Genomic DNA, 22,534 nt, shown 5'->3' with positions numbered 1-22,534 from the left:
AGTAATTCTCAGAAACAATAATATAATTATGAATAAGAAACTTATGAGACAGTTTGAGCCAAGCTCAGATCTCAACTTCCATGGATAATATAGTCTGCCACTTTAGAATCCTTCTCTTATGTATAAACTATGGTGATGAGAGTAGAGTATATTACCAACATGAAGCAGAACACCTGTGTATAAGTCCATTTGTGAGACTCTAGCTACACATTCTGTATAATAGAAGTAATAAAATAATTGCTTGTTAATGATTTCTTTTTGCCTGTAGAAACAGCAGTCACTAAAACGTGATTTGTAATATCACAGGAGGAAGTTCCCTTATGCCATATTGTTTGGAGCTTTTCTATTCCTGTTTATCTTGATAGATGCATCCATTAACTGGTCAATGGGTAGAATCTTTTAGCAGTACCCTCTTCATCTTCCTTTAAAAAACAGACTTCCAGGAAAACAAATTGCCAATTAATTTCCATAGCTCTCATATTCCACTTCAGCTGTTAAATATGTCATTTTAATATGTGTGTATTTTAATGAGCCACTTAATACAGATTATTTATTTCACATTAAGGGTTTTTTTATTGAATACTCTATTTTAGGTACCAGGGATTGGGTCCAACAGTGATTGTTTGTCCAGCTACTGTGTTGCATCAGTGGGTAAAAGAATTCCACACTTGGTGGCCTCCATTTAGAGTCGCTGTGCTCCATGAAACTGGTTCTTATACAAAGAGTAAGGTAATGATTGACATCCATTTTGTAATTCCAGAGGCTTCTTTTTTTTTTCTTGTTACTAGCAAAAAAAAAAAATCCCCTGTTGCTTAATGCTTCTGTGTAGGAAAGAGCTTGTGCCCTTTCTCTGAATGTCTTAAAAGAACAAAATGTTCATTGTCTTGTGTAGATTTTGTAGTAAACTGGACTAAAAGGGGGATGACATGGAATGCACGTATGTTATGATAAAGACTTGTATTGCCTGAACAAATTAAGCATAGTAACAGGTTTCTTGCTTGAGCTTTCCTTGTGCTCTAGTCCATGCTAGGAGTTTGTGATGGGACTGCTTGTACACCAGTTAAATGCTTGTAGCACTTGTGAATTCTCTTCTTGCGTTTCTGTGCATCACTATGTCATTGATGTGATATTTAATGTGTGTTGTAGTGCTAGGTCTGGTTTAGCAAGCTGCAGCTTTCCCTGAGAGCTCAGCAGGGCTGCTTAGGGCAGAGCGAGCATTTCGCCCTCCCGTAGTCCTTTTCCGATGGCTCCGCGCTCTTGCTCCAGCAGCCATCAGCCTTGCAACCAGTGATGGTGAAAGAGGCGAGAAGGGGCTCTCCATCAGGGACCTTTAATGGTTACATCTTGTCCCAGCACCCCCAGAGGCAGAGAGACCTCGTGATCCGGGCGCAGGGGGGTTTTCTCAGGGGCTCAGGGCTGGTACATGGGCAGAGTTGGGGTACAGGAACCAGTAGGGAGAGCCCGAGGGAGTGGCCAGGACTAGGGGCAGGGGAAAGTGGGGGAACAATATGGGATCAGAAAAGCAGTGGGTAAACAGATCACCACAAATGTGGTTTGCGTGCATGGGCAATTTCTCTGCAGTTGGTTGCTGTCAGTTGATATCACTTAGTCTCATTTTCTTTAATGACAGAGTTACTTCATTAGTTTTCATTGTTTCAAGCAGAGCCCTTTCTGTGTTTCAGTTTTCTGTGTCAGTCTCTTCATATGCATGTTCTCTGCCTGTTTCTTAAGCTGGAAAGTCTGACTTGTCTGAAGTTTCAAACTTTGGTACCTTGCAGGAACAAAACAAGGAAAACTTAGATTTTTATTCTCCCCTAGCCTTATATTTCAGATGCTTAAATGGATTTTTAGGATTCAGCAAAGCATTTTAAAATTTCTCTTTAAATATTTATTGAATTTCTTGTAATAACATTAAGATTATATGGTGCTTAATTGCACTTGATTAAACGTATTCTGAAGTAATTGATGTAGTTACAGTACATGGCAAAAAAGGAGTAGCACACTCTAATGTGCTAATAGCTTCCTGTTGTTCAATTAACTTGGTGTGTTTTCAAGCCCTAAAAGTCTGTTGACCTCAATAACATGGTTGCATGTCTTCCTAAATTAAATCATGCATGCTTATTTTGGGCTGTTGGTTAATTAATGGACTTGACAGACTGACTCAAATTTTTCCATCTTCAGGAATAGTCAGGTTTTCAAGATTTCATTGTTGTCCTTCAAATGCATATTCAACAACTTAAAGATGTTAGCACTTTCAAGCAGATTTAGAGAACTGAACCTAATGCCTCATCTTCTAAGAGCTGCAAAAATGCTTTAAACAAGTGTCACTGCTGATAAGGTCTTAACCTCATGCACATTTTTTTCCTAGATGCCTCTTAATCAGAGAAGAGCAAGCTAACCCATCTTTCCCATTCTAGTTCCCCTTTTACCTGCAATAAAAGTTTGCCACAAATTAGCATAAGTAACACTTGTACACTGAAAATATATCATAAAATACAGGATGGGTGATTTACTCCTGCCTAGGATTTATTTTCAATATACATTCTTTCTATGAATACTTTAGTGCTGATCTGATCTTAACAGCAATTCCATCTGCTGATAACCTATGGCATTACAGAAGACCACTTTTACATATCTTAACTTTGTAATATTCATCCAGGGACCATCCAGCCCTTATGCTCTGGCATAATACATAAAAGAATAAGTAAGTTAAAGAATATCAAAGTAGTGGTTAGACTGCATAAATTTTTTGAGATTAAATTTACATGGCTAAAAGCCAGCTCCCTGTTCACCTGTGGTCTCAGTGTTGCAGAGGCCTGTTGGGAATTAACCAGGATTCACCTGTTCTATTAGTGTATCACAGTTTATCACAAAGTAAATGAGAAGATTTTTGTGCTGGACAGCTCCAGGAGAGGATTGGGGAACTGAACTTTGTTACCAGCTTTGGAGTGAGAAAGGTCATTTCAACCTCTGAAGAGGTTACAATTTTCTGAACCAGTGGAGGAACATAATTGTTCTCCAGACTAAACTGGACATCAGACAGCGAAGATACTAATGGATTTTGAGGACTACCTTATCATGTAGTGGTTGGCCAGCAGGTTGTGGTAAAAGGCAGCATGCAGCTTGTTCTCTGCAGGTCTGTGAAAGAGTCTCTACAGGTCTATGAAAGAGGAGCAGGTGATTTCTAAGGAGCAAAGAATAATTGTAAAACTATTGAATTAGAATTTTGGAGAAAAAGGGTTAAGCAATGATAGATGTCCCATAAGGCAAGACAGTATTTCATAGCAGAAACGGACAACAGCTGAAGTTTCACTTGATAAAATTTAAGTTGATATTTTAGGTGAGATGGATGTACATAATTTTTACCATAACATTGTCAGGAATCCTGATATCTTAGGAAATACTAAATCTTTCAACATTGGTGAAATTATATGCCTTTATGAATAGGCATTTTCTGGTGTACCTTCTAAGATACACAAGCATTGATGCAAGAGCCTGTTTCCCAGTTCTTCAGAGTTGCCCACAGAAGTATTTCACTTGACAGTGAAGAGTGGGGAAGACATCTGTTCTGATTGTTTCATCATAAATTGATTCTAGGCAACACTTCCCACATCTGTTCAGTTAGTGACACTTCTTTATTGTTACAAATGGACTTTGACCAATGTGGTAAGTGAAAAGCTCACTGATTTTTCCCTTTTTACCAGTCCATTTTGGTTTTCTTTGCAAGCAGTTACAGGATTTTCACAATAATAGTATGAAATAGCATCCTGAATTGTGAGCAACAGATTGGCTGCAAACCTTGTCAGCCCATTTCAGCTTAGTCACTGAGACATCTCGCTGCTATAATATTCGTGTGGTTTTTAGCGTATGTGAAGCTTCCAAAGAGAGACTGTGTTACTCCTTTCTAAAATAACAATGATAGAAAATTCTGACAGTAAAAGAGGGAAGTGTAAATTTCCAGTTTCACCCCTCGGACTATGACTAATTTAAAGGCCTTCAGCTATCTACAAAGGAAGGCAGATTGCTACTTTAGATGATGAAAGGAAGACACAGTAGCAAGTTTTGAGCTTGTTTAAAGCATTCAGATGAAATGTAAAACTTGCTCTTTTTATTATTATTATTATTATTATTATTATTATTATTATTATTATTTTTGATTACAGATTATTTAGCTCTTCTATGATGATAAATGTGCTTAAGTTTGAGCAGTAGGTGGAACCACATCTAAATGATAGTCTTCCCCTGTGAAGTCAGCTTTCAGTTTGAGCAAGGTATGGCATTTGTGGCTAAATGTGTCCTGCAGTGCAGTCTTACGCTGTTAAGCTCCTACTGTGGTTTACACTCAAATCTGATCTGTAAACACTGAGTGCTCTGAGACCTCTAAGCATGAGAGAAAACAAAGAACTAAATCTAATGTAGTGTATCACAAGTGCTGTTCTATTTATGGTATAGAACAGAAGGTAAGGAGAAAAAACTTTGATAGTGTTGGGAAAAAAGCCTTCTTTGCTTCTGACAAGCAAAGAGCTTGTCCTGGTGTTTTAAAACTTCTGTTGGCACATGAGCATTTGTAAATCATAGAATGTAAGAGGCAACATGAACTTTGGTTATCTTGTTCAACATCTCACATATGGCAGGAGGCTGTATTTTTTAAGTTCAAGGCTGAACTTTTAATTTTTTAATCTTTGAAACAGGTATCACCGAGGTTAACAATTCTTTCTGATGTTAGTCACATACCATTTGTAAATGTGTAACTTTGCATTCCCTTATTCTGGTCAAATGCAGGACACACAATTCAGCCCTAAAAAGTAGTTGTCAGTTCATGATGCTTGCAGCTGTGAAACCATCTACTTGAAGATGACTTTACACATGGAAAATTTTAGACTTTCTAGCCTCACAGTAGAGTACATAATCTACATGTGAAGAAAATAAATTTTGGAGGTTACAGTTACTGGCATGATTTCATATGGAACCTGTATTTTAGCCAAAGGCTCTATTTCTGAGTTAAGGACCAAACTCAGATAAAATTAGTATTGTACTCCAAGAAGTAGCATTCTTGTTAAATATGTACTAAGTGCTTTAGCTCTTTTTATTGCAACTTTTACATTATTAAACATTATAATGTGTTCTTTTGAAGCCTCTTCATGGTGCCATTTAGATTTTTTTGTTGGGGCAGGGAAATAATAAAGAGGTTTTATATGTTGAATTTATGGATCCCCAGGCCTAATGGTTGGTTATGAGATAGTGATAAGCCTGCTGAAGAATGCACTTTTGATTCATAGATGATATATGGTTGTATGAGTGACTAGATACTATCTCTGACTTCACGCTTGCCTCAAAGGTATCTGAATGTTTAGTGAATTTTGTAGTTATCACTAGTCTATTTCTTTAAGTTTAGTCTTAACGTACACACTTCTGTCCAAGAAAATGACCATGTTTAATACATAATATATAAGTGTTCAGAATTGAGGTCCTCTTAAATATTTTTTTAAAGACTGCTTTATCCCAAAAAAGATAAACCTTATTAAGCATCAGTCCAAACAGTGGTCCTGGTTTTGTACCTTCAGAAGCAAACTTAAAGGTACAGTGAGGTACCAACAGGAAAAAAGTATTTGCTTGGAGTATGTCCTTAGAATAAATCATAAATCTTTTAGCCTTAAGAATTGGTGCTTGCCAGAAATCATCCAGTCTTTGTACATCTTACGTGGTCCAGTGAAGACAAGGCAACACCATCATCTTATCACCCAAGGCTGGGAGAAAATACTGTCCCTGAATTGTAAAGGCCTGAAGTACTGTGCTGAACAAAAATGCAAGTTCATAATTACTCAGTTTACTCACATGTTCCTCTATTCATTAGCATCAATCAGATAAAGGCCAGAGTGCAGAATTTCAAAATTAGGTAACTGCTGTGTATCTATCTGTGCCAATCTTTTGGCATTAGTAGGATTTGCCTCTCTCAAGCAGACTGTTTTTAATTTAGTGTTAACAGTGCATGACCTGAAATATTTCACTGAAGTGTATTTCCAGAGAAAAAATAAAATTAAGTTAGATGTGCCTTAATCTAACGAAACAAGAACTCTAGACTAAAGAATACATTATAAAATAGGATAAATTATGAAATACCACTCCCTCAAGAGTTTGTATCCAATATTAGATCTGTTAGCATGTTTTAAAATATTTTAAATTATTCCAAGAACTGCACCTAAAGTGAAGGCAACCTTGAAAAAGTACTCAATGCAGTAAAATGAGACTTAGTAAGTGTTGTAGTGTGAGTTGATAAAATTGTGTTGTTGTATTTCTTCATTGTCAGCACAAATCCTTGTTTATTAAAAATTTAGCTTGAAGGAAACTTTAATTAATTACAGGTTCAGTAAATCCTGACTAGGATTCTGCTGTGGTGTGTTTACAGTGAATGGCCTTCATGTGCCTGTGTTTCACTTCTGTTCTCTCTGCTACCTGACAGCGTGATTTATGGCTGTTGTTTTCTACCAGTCCACTGTTTGCCCTCTAGGAGGGATTGGTCTCTTGAGCCTCCATAATAACAGCAGCACTTTCACAAAACATCTTTTAATGACAAGAGTGTAGCATTCTGTAAGTCAGGCTAATTGCAGACATACCCTTTTAATTGCAAAAATTAGGAGAGGTTACATATTTTACAAGCTTTTAATTTTAAATCACCCGAGATGATTTGTCTTAAGTGTTTGGGTAGAGGTGTCTACAATATTCTATGATAGACCATTGCTGAGACTCAAGAAAAGTTGCAGACTGTGGATAATATACCAGGTAGAACTAAGCTTTAGATGTCCACACCTGCAGAGAAATCCTACTCTGTCTGAAATACAAATTATTCTAAAGATTACTTATTCTTTTGAGACTCATGATATCAGCATTAAATAATGTGTTGATGATAATCAGAAAGCAGATATTCTTGAACAGTTAAAAGAGTTTTTTGAATCTTCAGGTACGTGTGAGCAAGTAATTTTACAATAAAAGATCATGGATATTGACACCATCTGAGTTTTTGACACAGGTTTTTCCCTTTTGTTTGGTTTTTCTAATTGTTTTTTTGTGGGTGGTTTTTTTTCTTAAAGATACTTCTGGTAATAAGGGGTTTGTCTTTCCTTTAGCAAATGTGGTGGTGATTGTACTTTCTTGTTTTCCTGTCTCATCATCTGCTGTTTGAGTCTTCTAGATTTATATGTGGAGGATCAATGCAATAAAGATGAGTCCTGAACACTGTCAAAAGTGACATAGACTGTTCCTGCCCTACATAACTTGCAGCTATAAAGGCTAGTTAAAACTTGGGGAAAGGTTAAAGCTTACAAGAGAAGCACAAAATTTGAAGACTGATAGCAACTATATTAATCCTATTAATGAGAATGGTTACACAGAATTTAGGATTAAACAAATAGATTTTTGTGTTTGTTTTTCAGTATTGCATTTGTTTAATTTTCCTCTAACATTCTTAATCTTGCTTGCAGTACGCAAAGCTGGGTTTGTGAAGTGAATATAGGAGAACTTGAAGAGACCAGTTACCTGAAACAAATCCAATGTTTGTTTTTTCAGACATTGCCTGTAAAAAATTAAAAATAAAAACCACTGTTTCTTTCTGACCAGGTTTTCATTCAAATTCTGATTTGCTATAACACAGTATTCAAGTGCTTCATTCTTTGACAGAGGAGCTAAGAATCATATAATCAAAATCTTGCCTATACTTACTTTCTTTGCAAAGTAAATTATAGATCTGCTTTTAGAATACTTTTTCTATGTACCTTGGATAGCAAATCTCTGTGTGTGTAGTTCAGGAGGTCTGAGAATTCTGCCTCACTGACAACGTGCACCTTTTGCTTTTAGGTGAAATTAATTCATGAAATCGCTTCCTGCCATGGAATTTTAATTACGTCTTACTCGTACATTCGACTGATGCAGGACAACATCCACACGTATGATTGGCATTATGTCATTCTGGATGAGGGTCACAAAATCCGAAATCCAAATGCTGCAGTCACACTTGCATGCAAGCAGGTACTTTATAAAAAATAAATTTAAGTGCTCTGGAGGGAGGTTCCAGTATCTAATAGCCTATCATAAAAATATATGTTTGATCATTAATAAAGAATAAAAGCATAAATCACAATGGTCTGTATTTGACTATTTAACTTACTTAACATTTTTAATGAATTTACATGGGTAAATTTACAGAAGTATTGTGGAGGAAAAAAAATTAGAAATTTTAAATTGCACAGTAATTTACCAGTAGGGATAAATGTCAGATTGCTGGTGTGAATTTTCTGCTAACAGTACATGAACAGTGTATTGCAGAAACCTGTACTTTTTATGAGTGTGAGGTCACATATTTTGACACAAGAATTTATTGGTGGTGAAATTGAATATCCTCTGAGGCAGGAGGCAGGATACACCATGAGCCATGAAAATAACTTTCTTTTGTGGTTTTTTAATAGTTCCGCACACCCCATCGAATCATCTTGTCTGGCTCCCCTATGCAAAATAACCTAAAGGAGCTCTGGTCCCTTTTTGACTTTATATTCCCAGGAAAACTGGGAACACTACCTGTGTTCATGGAGCAGTTTTCTGTCCCGATAACCATGGGAGGATATTGCAATGCCTCTCCTGTCCAGGTAAATGCATCCAAAATAGCATTTTGCTTGAAGGAAACTCTTCCAACTCTTACTGTTGTTTCTAAACTGACTTCTAAATGTACTTAATGCTGTATGTTCTAGACACTAACCCAAGAAAGAGTTGTGTGTGAGTGTTTTACTGCTGGTTGTGTAAAAAAACCATTCAACTGAGACTGTTTCATTTATACAGGAGTGCAGCTTGTATACAAGGTTTTCTTGTCAAAAGCCCTAAAGTTTAAGTCATTAGAAGTATTCTTTGATATTAAGTAAAGATAAACAAACTGGGGTGGGAGGCTACTGATCCTGCATTTTGATGTATTTAAATAGAACTTCCCTGTTTGCTATCAAGCTTTGGCAAATTATGCAATAAGAGGAATCCTTAAATCTAAACTGAAAACAGTTTTTATTTTAAAAAGCTAAATTAGGTGTTGGAAGTCTGGAAGTAGATAAACTAATTTTGAAAGCAAAAAATTATCTGGGAAATTATTATTTAAATAAGTCTCTATTAGTCTTTGTAGTTGTGGTTCTCAGTATTGATGGCAGGCTGTTGTATTGATTTCTAATTAGATGACAAATTGTCTGCATCATAATCTGCAGACTAAGTTTTGTATAAATGCTAATAAACTTGTATCCTTTTAACTACTGTTTGTAATGTTTTGCATGCGTTGCTAAAGTTTTCTTTTCAAGTTCAAGTACTTCTCTTATATAAATATTAGTAAATTACTGAGTTGGCTTTTGAATTGTTTTTTTAATATCAATAATTTATTCTGCTGTTTGCTTTGCTTCAAGACAAATTAAGGTATTTTTAGCCATTATGTACAGTTAATACCTATCTCACACATCCATTACCCATTATAGAACCATATGCTCCCTTTAGGGCTGGAGTGACCTTTAGTTTCTGTGATCATGGGGATTTTCTTGTACCCTTTTTTTTGAAGTCTCAAGTGAGCACTAATCTTCACTTATTGTCCAGTAACCACCACTGCTGCAGGCTTCTTTTTTGATCTTCAGTATATGCATTAGCTACTTTTTCATGAGGATTTTGGTTTTGTACCGATTTATACTCACTTCTTTCTTTGGTTTCTAAATTAAATATTTTACTTTTCATCTCTTTTAAAGACAAATCTGGGGTATCTGAGGAAGCCTTACTCAATTTTATTGTTGGTAACATGAATTTTATTGCAACTCGTGTTGAACATGTAACTGTAGATCCATGTAAAATAAGCTATCTAATTTTATTAGGATTTTCCTCTTGTTAATTATGTAATTTTGCTAGTTGCTAAAATTAATATCAAGAATCAAAATACAACTTGTGCCTTTTCTTCCTTTTTTCAGGTAAAAACTGCGTACAAATGTGCCTGTGTGTTACGGGACACCATAAACCCCTACTTGCTGCGAAGAATGAAGGCTGATGTAAAAATGAGCCTTTCGCTTCCAGATAAAAATGAACAGGTTTGCTTAGTTTCACTACTAGATCTGAGTCCTCTCCCTCCCCAAAACTCAGTCTTGCATGAACATTTGGAAATAATCTGTGCTAGTAGCAGATAAAATGCTGGCTTAACTAAAGATAAGGTGCAGAGCTTTCAAGATTCATGTTCTTTCACCAGTGTTCGGAGTATTAAATGATCGCTGCCTTGCAGGGTCTGTATGAGTTCACTCATCTAAAAAGCAAAGGATAGATGAAGTGTAGTCAGGGCTATTTAATGCTGTCCCTTAGGTCTCAAGTGCATTGAAATGAGTTGTCTGTCTGTTTTCTTTTTTACAGCAGGAAACAATTAAGCATTGTTTCCTATTGTAGAAAGAATAATTTGGGCAGCAAATAATAGAGAAATACTTGGTGGCAGTTGTACATAGTGCAAGCTAGCTGGCCTATACATTCTAATAAATTTCCAGAATATTAGCCTTGTGGTGTAAAACTTGTTTGCTTTACTAAAAGGTGGGATGTTTCTTTAGGAAACATTTTCATTCAAAGTAGAGGAGGTTGAAAGTATTAGTTAACTGAAATTGCTACAAATACTCACTTGTAGTAATTATTAGCTGCTTCTTCAGGCTTCAGTGCTTCAGGGTTTCATGTTCTGTCCTCAGTCCTTTCCTGTCTTCTCCTTCTAAAAGAGAAGTAGACATGTTAGTCTTTGTAAGACAGTGCTGAAAGGTACATAATTAAGGAGCAGGTCATACTGTGTATATGCAGTCTAATGATCTTTTTTAACCAATTTTTTTAATTTCCATATACTTTAAAGAGTCTGGGCTACTTAATCTAAAGAATGGGATCATAGTTTAAACAAATTTGATTTTTGCTTTTGTCAGTTATAGGCCACTACATCAGTTTGATTTAGAGCATTGTTTTGGGTGCCTTGCAGGATGCAAGGAAGTGATTTTGTACCATTTTAGCCCATCAGAGCACCTGAGAAATCATATTTCATGCTCAAGGTCTAAAGACAGGACAGATCACATCTGCTAAACTTCTAAGAATTTGCAAGTTGTAAGGGATGTGACAGACACACAATGCAAAGATTTTACTATGAACATAGCTTTGAAAGATTGTTAATGTTGCACAGTTACCTCATTAAAATTAGAGAATGACAGCAGTTGAAAAACTAAAACAGTTTGGGGGAAAATGTAACTGCTGTGAAAAGAGCACATAAAACCTCATGAAACTCAATTACCATGTTCATTCTCTAATTTTTTTTTTATTATTTCTTATGATTTGCATACAGTATTTTTTAACTTAGCATTTCAGTATGTCAGACATCTGTGAAGTTTTGTTGTAGCACAGGGTAAAATTTTAAAATTCACACAGGTTGGGCTTAAGTGGTTGGTTTGTTTTGTAGGTCCTCTTTTGCCGTTTGACAGAGGAGCAGCGTCAAATCTATCAAAATTACATCAACTCTAAAGAAGTTTACCAGATTCTCAATGGAGACATGCAGGTGGGCATTAAATAAGGATAATGACAGGTAGGGTTTGATAGAGAAAATCATGGCGTGGCCTTTGCATTCTTCTAGCTGGATTTTGAGCAGAAAAGGAAGCAAACACACTGATGTCTGTTCAGCTTTTGTAGTTGTCTACTTTTTTTTCTCAGAAATGTTAGATGAAATATATTCGAGTTAGTGACGTGACCAGGTAAAAGTAGGAAAGGAATGAGCTTCACAATATGTTTGTGATCTTGGGAACAAATTATGGCTTGTTGGATGACCTGTTGTAGGTAACTGTATGCATGCTTTTAACTAACTGCAGAAGCAAAGCAAAGGAAAAGCTTCGTTAGTCCTGAGAGTACAGTTCAGGTGTGATAACTTTGTGATACAACACTTGATGATTTCACAGTATTGACAGAAAGCAGGACATGATAATTTCAAGAAACAAAGTGGTGGAATTTTTCCTTTTGAATAAGAAAAATTTGACCTTACAGCTAGGGAGGGACTGGTTTTACTAATGTAAAGTTGTTGCAGAATTCTCTTAACATTGTCACCAGAATAGGCTCATAAGTACATAAAATTTCAGTCATTTTCTTTTGTACTGATTTTTCCTAAAACTTTCCCTGAAACAAATGCTAATATCAAAACACCATTAAAAACATTGATGGTGAGTGGATAATCTACTGCTTTTTATTTTTCTTGTCCACAACCCCTGTAGATAAAAGTATTTGTCATGAAAATAAAAATACTTTTTTCTTAACTTCTTTAGATTCTCTTAGGACTATCAACTTTGAGAAAGATTTGCAACCACCCTGACTTTGTTGCGGATAGTCCCAGAATTTTGAAGAGTGTGCCAGATGCTGAAGCGGAGGATCCAAATCAGTTTGGATATTGGAAACGTTCTGGAAAAATGATAGTGGTAGAATCCTTGCTGAAAATATGGCACAAGCAAGGTCACAGAGTGTTGTTTTTTACTCAGTCAAGACAGGTAAGATGAGCTAATTGTTTTTAGTTTTAGCTATTACTAAAACATGTGTGTGAGTTCCAAAAACACTTGCAATTAGAACCACCTTTTGTAGTGTCTTTCTCATAAAATTAACATCTTATTGAAAAAGTTACTGAAATGACTAAAGTCATTGGAGTAATCAGAGACCAGTTCCCAAACTCAGTAAACTTTACTGGAATGACACAGCATTGTGGCAATGGCCTGGTTTCAATATACTGGGTCGAAGCTTGTATCAGTTATACCCCTATCCTACCAGGCTGTCCATGCTGTGTGGTTTCAGGATACAGTTGGTAGTCAATTTGCATGCTCTGTGTAGTGCCTGTGCATGTCTGATCCTCAGAATCAGTCCCTTCAGGACCATAGCACAGGCAGTGACCTTTGTTTGTTTTCCCTGCGTACTCACAATTTTGTCTTCCTTCTGTGGATTTCCTTGGGGTGCTGCACCCCAGTCTGTTTAATTGTCTTGAGACTATGGCCCTGGACTTTCCAAACCAAGCACAAATATTCCACTGCATTCAGCTGTGAAATAGGTTTTTTTTCCCCATTTGCATAAGTTGGTTTTCTGTCATTTAAGAAGGTTTTTTAAGTTTTTGGTTGTCATCACTTGTTTGACACTGCAGTTAGTACCAGAAATTCTTATACGTTGATCACACAGTTGCACAGTCTTCACATCTGGATTTCATTAAATGTTTTCCATCACCACAGATGATGCAGATACTTGAAGTCTTTGTGAGATATAGAAATTATTCCTACCTCAGGATGGATGGCACCACAGCAGTAGCTTCCAGGCAGCCTCTTGTAACAAGATACAATGAGGTGAGATGTTGCATGCCACACATGAATACATATTAATGAGTATGATTGAGTTCTTCCATTCCGTTTTCTTCTGATTTTAGATATACTACTTTAGACTGGAGACACAAAACTAGGGAGTTCAGTGAAATGAAACCCCTGTATTTGTGAGAGAGAAGAAAAAAGTCATCACTTCTTTCACACTTAAATTGGGTTTTCTGCTAAAAAAACCCACATCTGAGAAGGGGGGAAAGCAATTTTACTGGATAACAGTAAATGAAATTTAGATCAGACTACTTTTATTTGCCAAAAGAAATACTAGATGAGCAAGGAAATATATTCCTTCTCTTGGCTCCCTTTGCATCTTTGCAAATAATGCTGATGAAATAATCCAGGAAATAATTTTTTTTTTAAATGTCACATTTTGGTAATTCTTGTTTTAGTAAATTCTCACTTGGGTTACAGGACAAATCCATATTTCTCTTTCTTCTAACAACTCGTGTTGGTGGCATTGGAGTTAACTTGGTTGGTGCTGACCGCGTTATTATCTATGATCCTGACTGGAATCCCAGTGTAGACACACAGGTGAGTTTGGTTTATTACATTCCATTTACCAGCTAAGTTGAAATAAAACTGAAGATGAAATGACATTTATCTCCTCAGATAGTGTTAAAGCACTATGTTGCTCTTTCCTAAGTTGCTGTTCCCGGCAATGGTCACTTAGGGTGCAGCTCCACATTATGATTACTCCTGTGGCAAAGCCAATTTAAGTGATTCCCACCACATCCCCTTTATGCTGTTATACCTTACCACTGTTCAGTATTGTTGATTCATGTAGTCAGTTACAGTGCAGTCAAAAAACCAGTTCAAATGGCCTGTGTTTCTAAAATAAATAAATCAGATGTCTCTGAAGGGAAAGTACAGCTGTGCAAGCTCTTGACCAGACAGGAGAGGACTGTTGGTGGTGACAATGCAAGGTGAGAAGAGAACAGATGCTGCTCAAATTGGCTTTCTCTCTAGATAACGATACGTAGCTGTGACCTTACAGAGCTGCTCTAAGCTTTTAGAAGTTGTTCACTATCTCATGGTGTGATAAGACTGATTTATCAAATCACGTAGCAGTTACATGGTGCTTACAAGTTTGAGAGGAAAAAACTTTTTTGTAGAAATCCTGTGTAGCTCTGAAATCTGCAAGTGTCTGACATAGAGTGCTCTATATTAGCAGTTGGTTCAAGATGTTTGTAGGAAAGATTTCAGTTAAGTTAAAGAAGAAAAGTTCAAAGGAAAGGTGTGTATTAAAGCTCTATTGTGAAATTTCCTTCTGGAATAAGTCTATATAAAGTACATATTCTAGGTAAAGGTTCCAATTTTAACATAATCTATTTATTCATAATTTTTTGCATAGATTTCTTGGTACAATTGGAGACTTTCTAAATCTTTTTCCTCTCCTGCTGAGTTATCCTATGGTCTGGAAATAACACTTCTTGAAGTATGTGTCAAATGTCCAAACTAAGTTTGAAACGGTGTTATCATTAGCTCTCTGTCAGACACGTTTGAGAGGCTCATGTGTGGTGACCAAACCTTTTGTGTTGCAGGCTCGGGAACGTGCTTGGAGAATAGGCCAAAAGAAAGAGGTGACTGTGTACAGGCTTCTCACTGCAGGTACTATTGAGGAGAAGATATACCACAGGTCAGTCAGAATGATTTCTTGGGTACAGCTGCATGCTCAGGAAAATGTTTGTAACAAATCCAAGGTGGTGTAACAGTGACATACCTGTGCACACTTTACATTGCTTGTAATCCCCAACCTTGGTCATGATGGGCACATCATGGAAAACTTTTAAAAGTTTCTTCTGAGAAATGGAGAACCTTTTTCTCGTACTAGACTCCCAGCTGTGCTGATCCATCTCTAGCTGCAAGACCCATGTGCTAAATGGCTACCTTACAAGTCTGTTCCAGCAGCTGTGTCCAGCACACAGAATTCACTGTAAAAGAGAGTACGAGGCATGGACAGAAAACAGTGAGCACCTTATTCAGAACATGAGACTCAACAAGTCTGAAATGCAAATTGAAATCATCAAGTTCTTTATATTCTCCTTGGGATAGATCAAGATGTATGTGGTACATACATCTATTTACTACGGTGCAAACCCAATTTAATTTTATTCCCAATTCATTCCAAAGTGAAAGAATTAAATCCCAATAACTACCAGTCATATTCATGTTATTTATTCCAAAATGTAGCTAAAGCCTTTTAATTTTTTGTATTTCAAAATCAATGAAATCTTTTCGGTTTGCTTTCCCATTCAGCTTTCTCAGGAGTTAGCTTCACTCACATGAATTCCAAATGAATGTACATGGGAATCCTCTGTCTAGACTTTACTCTTCAGAACCGAAATGCCCTCTTGGAAAATTCAGATGAACAAAAAGCTCTAAATAATGAAATGCCCGCACTTACTGAATGCCTTTTTTTAGTCCGTTTTGCCACGTGGACACAAAGTATCTGCTGTTTTTTGGCTTGCATCCCTCTGGCATACTTCTATTTGAAGAACACTGACTGCATCAAGAAATTGGACTCTTAACAGTCAGGACAGCCATCAGAAATTAATTCCTTTCCAGAACAGTGCAATGGACCTTGAACTTTAAGCAGTTGTCTTTTCTCTTTTCCTGTGTTTTCTTGCCTGCAAATAAAAACTTCGTTTTTGACCACTGGATTTAAAAATAGTTTCCCTGCTTAATGTCAGCAGAGCCAAAAGCATGATAAAAACTATTCGAGAGAACTGATTTCCAGTTTTATTTAGGGATGTATTTTCTGTACAGAGTAAAACGGTTTTTCTCTAGGCACTATGTAGTACAAACATGGCACAGAAGCAGTTTTACCAATCCTAGAAGACTTGTTGCAGCTTTGTTCTCCTACAGATTTTGCCTTTTGGTCCTCTGCAGGTGGGCTCTTTCCTTCTCAGCCACAAGTCTGATTTCCCTTTTCAGTGGCTGTCATCCAGTCATTGCCATCAGACTGAGCTACTCTGCTGCTTTTAACTCCTCCAATCAACTGAACCCATAAAATGTTGTCATTTTTACAAGCTTTTGTTTTTCTTTCAGGAGCTTTCTGATTGTTTTATTGTAACATATGTAAGCTTTTCAATTTTAATGGACAAGAAAGTTCTAGCTGTGAAGTTATTTATTGCTCAGTTAAGGGATGCCTCATAGGACATCTCAGGATGGTGGTTACCTGTTGTGTTATGGGGTTGTTGCAAAATAATAAATCCCTGTGTTTAACAATTTACTTGCTTGTTTGAAAGTTACTAACTCAAGATGGTCTTTTGGAAACTAACATCATCTTCCCACTGCTTAATTGTCCTGCAGGGTAATGTTTGTGCTTATAGTTTTCTGTTTAAGTACTGTACTCAGTACTTAAACATAGCTAGACATTGTTTCATGCACAAAGTACTTGTTTTTTTCTTTTTTAGACAAATCTTCAAACAGTTTTTAACAAACAGAGTGCTGAAAGACCCTAAGCAGAATCGCTTCTTCAAATCCAATGACCTTTATGAACTATTTACTCTGAACAGCCCAGATGTATCTCAGGGGACAGAAACAAGTGCAATTTTTGCAGGTACATGTCTTTTTTTCTATTTGTTTGGAAGAAAAAATGTCTTAAGTGTTTGCTAAATGGATACTTATTTCATTCATCCCTCAGGTACTGGTTCAGATGTTCAAGTCCCAAAGCCACCTGATAATGGCACTTCTAAACATGATCTCCATCTTGCAGAAAGCAGCTCGCACAAGAAGATAAAGTCCTCCAATTCCTATTCCACCACACACATGAAAGATTCTTCTTCTAAAGCAATAGACACAAGTGAGGAAACCAAGGGAAATTTGGAAGCCTCTGACCAAAATAGCTACACAAAAGATAATGCACAAGCTGGTACTGATGTAAATTCGTTCAATAAAAGCCAGGAGGAATGCTTGGAAGGTGATGACAAATGCACATCCCGCTCGATGCCATGCAATGCAGGGTCTTCAGAGAATGCCAAGTGTGTGACTGCTGTGGTGGCTGGTGAAGGACATGGAGCAGATGCCAGGGTAGATCTTACCCTTTCTTGTGGTGCAGCTGGCTCTTGGGAAAAGCAGGAGGCTAAAACGGAAGATGGGCAATTTGATAATAATCATTCTAAGTGTATCTCAAAAACAAAGCACAGGGTGGATATGCTGTCACATGAGAGCCACAAAGATAAGTCTAAGAAGAAGCATCACAAAGATGCCAAATTTGAAGGAAAGCGCATTCCTCATCTAGTGAAACAAAAGCAGTATAGAAGGGAGAACAGTGAAGAAGAGCAAGACTCAAAGAAAAATGATGACTATGTCTTGCAGAAACTTTTCAAAAAATCAGGTAACAGCTGTTGTTTGGCTGCTGACTAAACAGAGGTAGTTAGAACCTATGCAAATGAGGGAAAGCGCAGATCTGTTACTCTGATGGTTAGAGCTAAAATACAAAACACGTTTGTTCTGTTACTGTAGTGAAACCTTAAAATGTTGATTATTCAAATGCTCCAGTTAGGAATTTGCTAATTACCTTAGCACAAACTGTTCAGAGAGACCTGCACTTCTGGATATAGAAGTATATGCTGTGTTCTCCTGGATATTTCCAGGATGTAATCAACCTTCATTTACACAAGTGTTTCACTTCTGTCAGTCCTGTCCATAACAATGGAAATTATCAATTTACCCACATAATTGCCAGGTCTGTTGTGAATAATGACCTCATCAGCACACCAGAAGTGATTTGCTGTCAGATTGATTACTTAACTGATAAAGAAGGGGGTTCTCTCATTAGAAATTACTGTACTGATGTGCTTGATATAATCACTCTGAAGAAGGAAAAATGCAATTTTGGCATTCACTTAAGAAGTGAGTGATTTTCACATAACTTAAGAGATGTCCTCCTTCACCTTTTGTATCTTCTGGTTTTAGGGGTACACAGTGTTATGAAGCATGATGCCATTATGGACGCTTCCAGTGCAGATCATGTGCTGGAGGAAGCAGAAGCAAGCAGAGTGGCCCAGGATGCCTTGAGAGCCTTAAGACTCTCTCGTCAGCAATGTTTAGGAGCTGCTTCTGGTGTGCCAACCTGGACAGGAACAAGTGGTCTCTCAGGTGCACCATCAGGAGTAAAGTGAGTTCAGTTCTCACTCTGCTTTCCCAAAAACAGAGGAGTTACTTAGAATATTAAAGATTTACATTTTTTGCCTTGGTGTTTGCAGTAACATGCATCAAAGTCATGTTCATGTTTTATATTTAATATAGACATGAAAGCATATTACAAGCGTAGGTAGTCCGTTCTGAAGTACAAAGAAAGCATTATTGTTGCACAGTAGAAGAGAGAGCACAGCAGAGGGCTCTTGAGAACCCTAAAACACAAACCCAGTCTGCCTTTGAAAAAACTATCCTAGTGATTTTGAGAAGGATGTTTTATGGAGTTAATTTTTTCATGGGTTTTTAGGAGTCGGTTCGGTCAAAAAAGAAACTCCATGCTGCTTTCTTCACTTTCCACTTGTGCATCACCTGCAAAGAAGCACAAGGTAAGAAACACAAGATAATGTTTCTGTTTTAAATAGCTGGTATATGTGAAGTGTTATGATTTATGCAATAAATTTGACTTACATTATAGATGTCTCATATACATTTGTTGTATGATTATTATTCTAGAATTTTTTGTTACCTGTGAATTTGATTTTTTGTTTTGATGAAGTCTAATTAGATACAGCAGTCACAAATTTCACCATGGTTTGGGTATCTGTCTCAAGACCAGCAATGCTTTTCTTTTGTTTCCTAAGTTCTAAAGTTAAGACCGGAATACATCACCTCTTTATTGTATATTTCAGATGACCAAGTTCTACATGATCATGTTTGTTATTTAAGTCTAAACAACAGACAGATTTTGTTAAATGGATTCTGTGGGTCTCAAAATCCAACTTTCCTCATAGTCTGTATGTTTATTTGCAGGATGCAGATACAATAAAGAAGCAAACTATAAAGAAGTGTAGTTCCAGTGAGCACTTTAATGGAAAATCTGGAGAATCGTCATCAAGTGCTCTGGACTCTTCATCTTTATTAGCTCGTATGAGGGCAAGAAACCACCTTGTTTTACCACAGCAGACGAGGAATGAGGGTGATGAGAATCATCACGCAGCACCAGCCCCAGTCCAGGGTTCAACAGAATACGATGAGCTGCTCGTAGATCTACGGAACTTCCTGGCGTTCCAGGGCCGCGTGGACGGCGAGGCCAGCACTCGGGAGCTGCTGCAGGAATTTGAGTCCAAACTGCCTGCAGAGCACTCCTGTGTCTTCAGAGAACTGCTCCGCAATATCTGCACCTTCCATAGGAGCCCAAATGGGGAAGGGGTCTGGAGGCTAAAGCCGGAATTCCGATGACCCTTGACCAGCAAAGGCACCTCTGTCCACTTGACCACCATTCTCCACTCAAAGGAGGAACATTGTTTGACTTTTTAAATTTTTAAGTATTTTGTATTTCTGAATTAATTAATGCCTTGAACAGTCAGTGGTGCAGGACTTGTTGCAAGCTTAAAGCTAACTTATTTTCTGATTTACACTATTTATATGAAAGTGCCATCTACCTCATAGATGAAACAATACAAAATATCAGCACCTTTTCTTTAAAAGAAATCTTAATATAAATGGGATGAAGAACATATACTGACCTTGTATTATAATAAGAACCATGCATGTTGCCATGGGTTGTAAGACTTGATTTCTGTGAAATTCCAGGAAACTGCTTCCTTGATTTCCTGTTTGTTACTTGAATGGTCATAGGGCACACAGTGTGCCATCAAAAAAAAAAAAAAAAAAAAAAAAAAAAAAAAAAGGGGGGCCAGGGGGGGAGATGATAGTAGTCAACATGAGAGATTCACTTGTACTGACAAGTGCATCAGAATAATTTTATGTAACTTTCATCAGTAGTGAGAATTTTGTTTTCGTCTTTAACTAACTTGGGAAATAATTCTACTGCCATGGAGGTTTAATCTCAAAAAATGGAAAGTGTGGCAGGATATTGAGTTAACTGACAATTGATAGTTATGGAAAACTTACTAAATTCCAGAACACCCATTAACACCATAATGAGCAATCCAGTTACAGTCCTATACACCACTGGCAAGTGCTTGCTACAGTATTTCTTAACACTGAGGTGACAGTAACTGTTATGTTTGTCACAGGTTTGGACTTACAACTGAAATCTCATTAAATGTTTATGTGTTTCACTGTGATTTATGTCCAAAACTTTCCAGTTACCTCCTAGCACTTAAAATTTTATACCTTAACATAGACTGGGGTGTTAGCCGGTCAGAGGGGGAAGGGTGTCAGTGTATTTTACTCACCATAATCACCTTTGGGCATAGTTGGAGCATATATGGAAGTTACACCTCATTCATCTTTATAGGTAGGGAAAACTTAAAGCTTCGTGACGGTTGGGAAGTTCTAAGCAAATCCAAGTACAACACTGAGTCTGTCTTCAAGGTATTCGTGTGCTACACAAGGAAATTTTAAGGTGGAAAATGTGGACAGATTTTGAGAAAACCATATGGTTGCAGCAACTGCAATTAAATTACTGTATGGCTTAAACTAGGAATAGTTAAATGTGCCTAATGTCCTTCCTAGCCCCAAGCTATGGAAAGCTGAGCTACTTTTAGCTTTTTTTGTTCACTCTGAAATTATCTTGTTTACTTTAAGGGGAAGTACAAATATTCAAAGATGAATGGTAAAGCAAGAATATAAAATTACTTTCTTTTTGTAAAAAAAAAAAGCAACTTCAAGACACTTATGGCTTTTACCCTTGTTTTTACTCAGTGATAAAGGATCTGTAGAGATTTGCAAGGAGTGGTGCTTCACTGTTTCAGTAACTGGTCAATTGGCTTTTCAGGGACTGGAATTGGGCAGGGCAGGCAATCCAAGAATGTTTGTTTTCCTAACAGCATTTGAAGATGGGACTTCTCCTGACATCTCTTTCTCTGATCCCATTTATATTCACTTACATTCCCTTTTTCAAGAGAAAGATGAAACAAGGAACTTGGGCTGCAATTGCTGTTGATATGACTTGAAATGGATCAGAAAAAGAGTAAAAACAAACCAGTTTTGCTGTCTTCTTCAAAGCTATAGGGAATTTGAATTGGTTTGGGTGTCATGTCCTCATGCATCTCTACTTATCCCAGCAACAAACCAGGAATTCAGCAGTCGGCAAAGCTGCTGTTGTCACCGTATCTGTTAGTTTTGGTGTCTTGTTTTGTTTCTACTCCCAGTTTTAAAGACATAATTCCTGTATACTAAGGAGAGTTTGCAGCTTCTCAATCTGTTAATGTAAATAGATTTGCATGTACTTTTTTATAAATCCTTGGCTTTTATGGACTTATTAAAAAAGGAAAAACGAAAGTGTGTTCTAGAAGTCATTGGGCACTGGGGAGAGTGGGCAGGGAGCACCTTCTCCATTATCTGTGCACTGACCAAATGATTCATATTATCTTTAATTGTATTTCTATTTTTCATACAATTTCAAACCATGCATCCTAACAGCTAGCTTTTTTCCAGTACCTGTGTTTGTTGAAAATGTTTAAGGACTGAACTAGTATTAATGTAATACTCAAAAAGTATTTGTAAGTAGTTAATCACAAAAGCATATGTGATTAAAGATTTACAGGCTGATTTATACGTACGTTTTTCTAGAATATAATATAGCTACTATACATTTTAATGTAGAAGAGCTATTTCAGAATACTTCTACTTTTGTTCCATAAAGCATTATCTGATTTTTGTTTGTTTAGCTTTCTCTGTGTAAAGTGAATTCCTTTGATATCTTCACAGAATATCTGAAGCAATTCCTGACTAACAATATTGCATAGTCAAACAAATCCTGTATTTTAGCTGTCTCAATTTCCAAGTAGTTAATGCTGTAGTTGGTAGTTGCTACTTTATTTGTGCATGATTCCAAAAATCACTCATGTGGAGTGCTAATGTTCTTATATTTTGTTTTCTTACCTCAGTAAAAAGGGGATAAAGAAAAATCAAAATACAGATGTTAATTTAGGAATCAAGCTGGGAAAAAACATTAAATCTTACTAAGGAAAGACATGTCAGCCTGGAACAGTGATTATAAAGTTTAAATTAAAACAAGCATA

General features: G+C 36.8%; 1 protein-coding gene across 3 annotated transcripts in view; it reads left to right on the top strand.

The window, feature by feature from the left end:
- Nucleotides 1–22,534, top strand: part of ERCC6 (ERCC excision repair 6, chromatin remodeling factor) — a 45,816-nt gene extending 23,282 nt beyond the window's left edge. For 2 of the 3 annotated variants that reach the window (XM_017725993.1, XM_017725994.1), the window contains exons 8-21: nucleotides 594–729; nucleotides 7,852–8,022; nucleotides 8,460–8,636; nucleotides 9,972–10,088; nucleotides 11,468–11,563; nucleotides 12,318–12,536; nucleotides 13,260–13,370; nucleotides 13,812–13,931; nucleotides 14,942–15,036; nucleotides 16,817–16,962; nucleotides 17,047–17,739; nucleotides 18,321–18,522; nucleotides 18,850–18,928; nucleotides 19,353–19,781. In XM_017725993.1, the coding sequence (XP_017581482.1) occupies nucleotides 594–729; nucleotides 7,852–8,022; nucleotides 8,460–8,636; nucleotides 9,972–10,088; nucleotides 11,468–11,563; nucleotides 12,318–12,536; nucleotides 13,260–13,370; nucleotides 13,812–13,931; nucleotides 14,942–15,036; nucleotides 16,817–16,962; nucleotides 17,047–17,739; nucleotides 18,321–18,522; nucleotides 18,850–18,928; nucleotides 19,353–19,781 (2,791 nt within the window). Of the gene's footprint in view, nucleotides 1–593; nucleotides 730–7,851; nucleotides 8,023–8,459; nucleotides 8,637–9,971; nucleotides 10,089–11,467; nucleotides 11,564–12,317; nucleotides 12,537–13,259; nucleotides 13,371–13,811; nucleotides 13,932–14,941; nucleotides 15,037–16,816; nucleotides 16,963–17,046; nucleotides 17,740–18,320; nucleotides 18,523–18,849; nucleotides 18,929–19,352 lie in introns of all 3 variants that reach the window. The other variant, XM_008643779.2, reaches the window with a different exon arrangement.

Source organism: Corvus brachyrhynchos, unplaced genomic scaffold (genome assembly GCF_000691975.1).
Source record: "Corvus brachyrhynchos isolate BGI_N302 unplaced genomic scaffold, ASM69197v1 scaffold61, whole genome shotgun sequence".
In the NCBI taxonomy this organism is placed as follows: domain Eukaryota; kingdom Metazoa; phylum Chordata; class Aves; order Passeriformes; family Corvidae; genus Corvus; species Corvus brachyrhynchos.
This window is presented reverse-complemented; position numbering and strand designations above follow the sequence as displayed.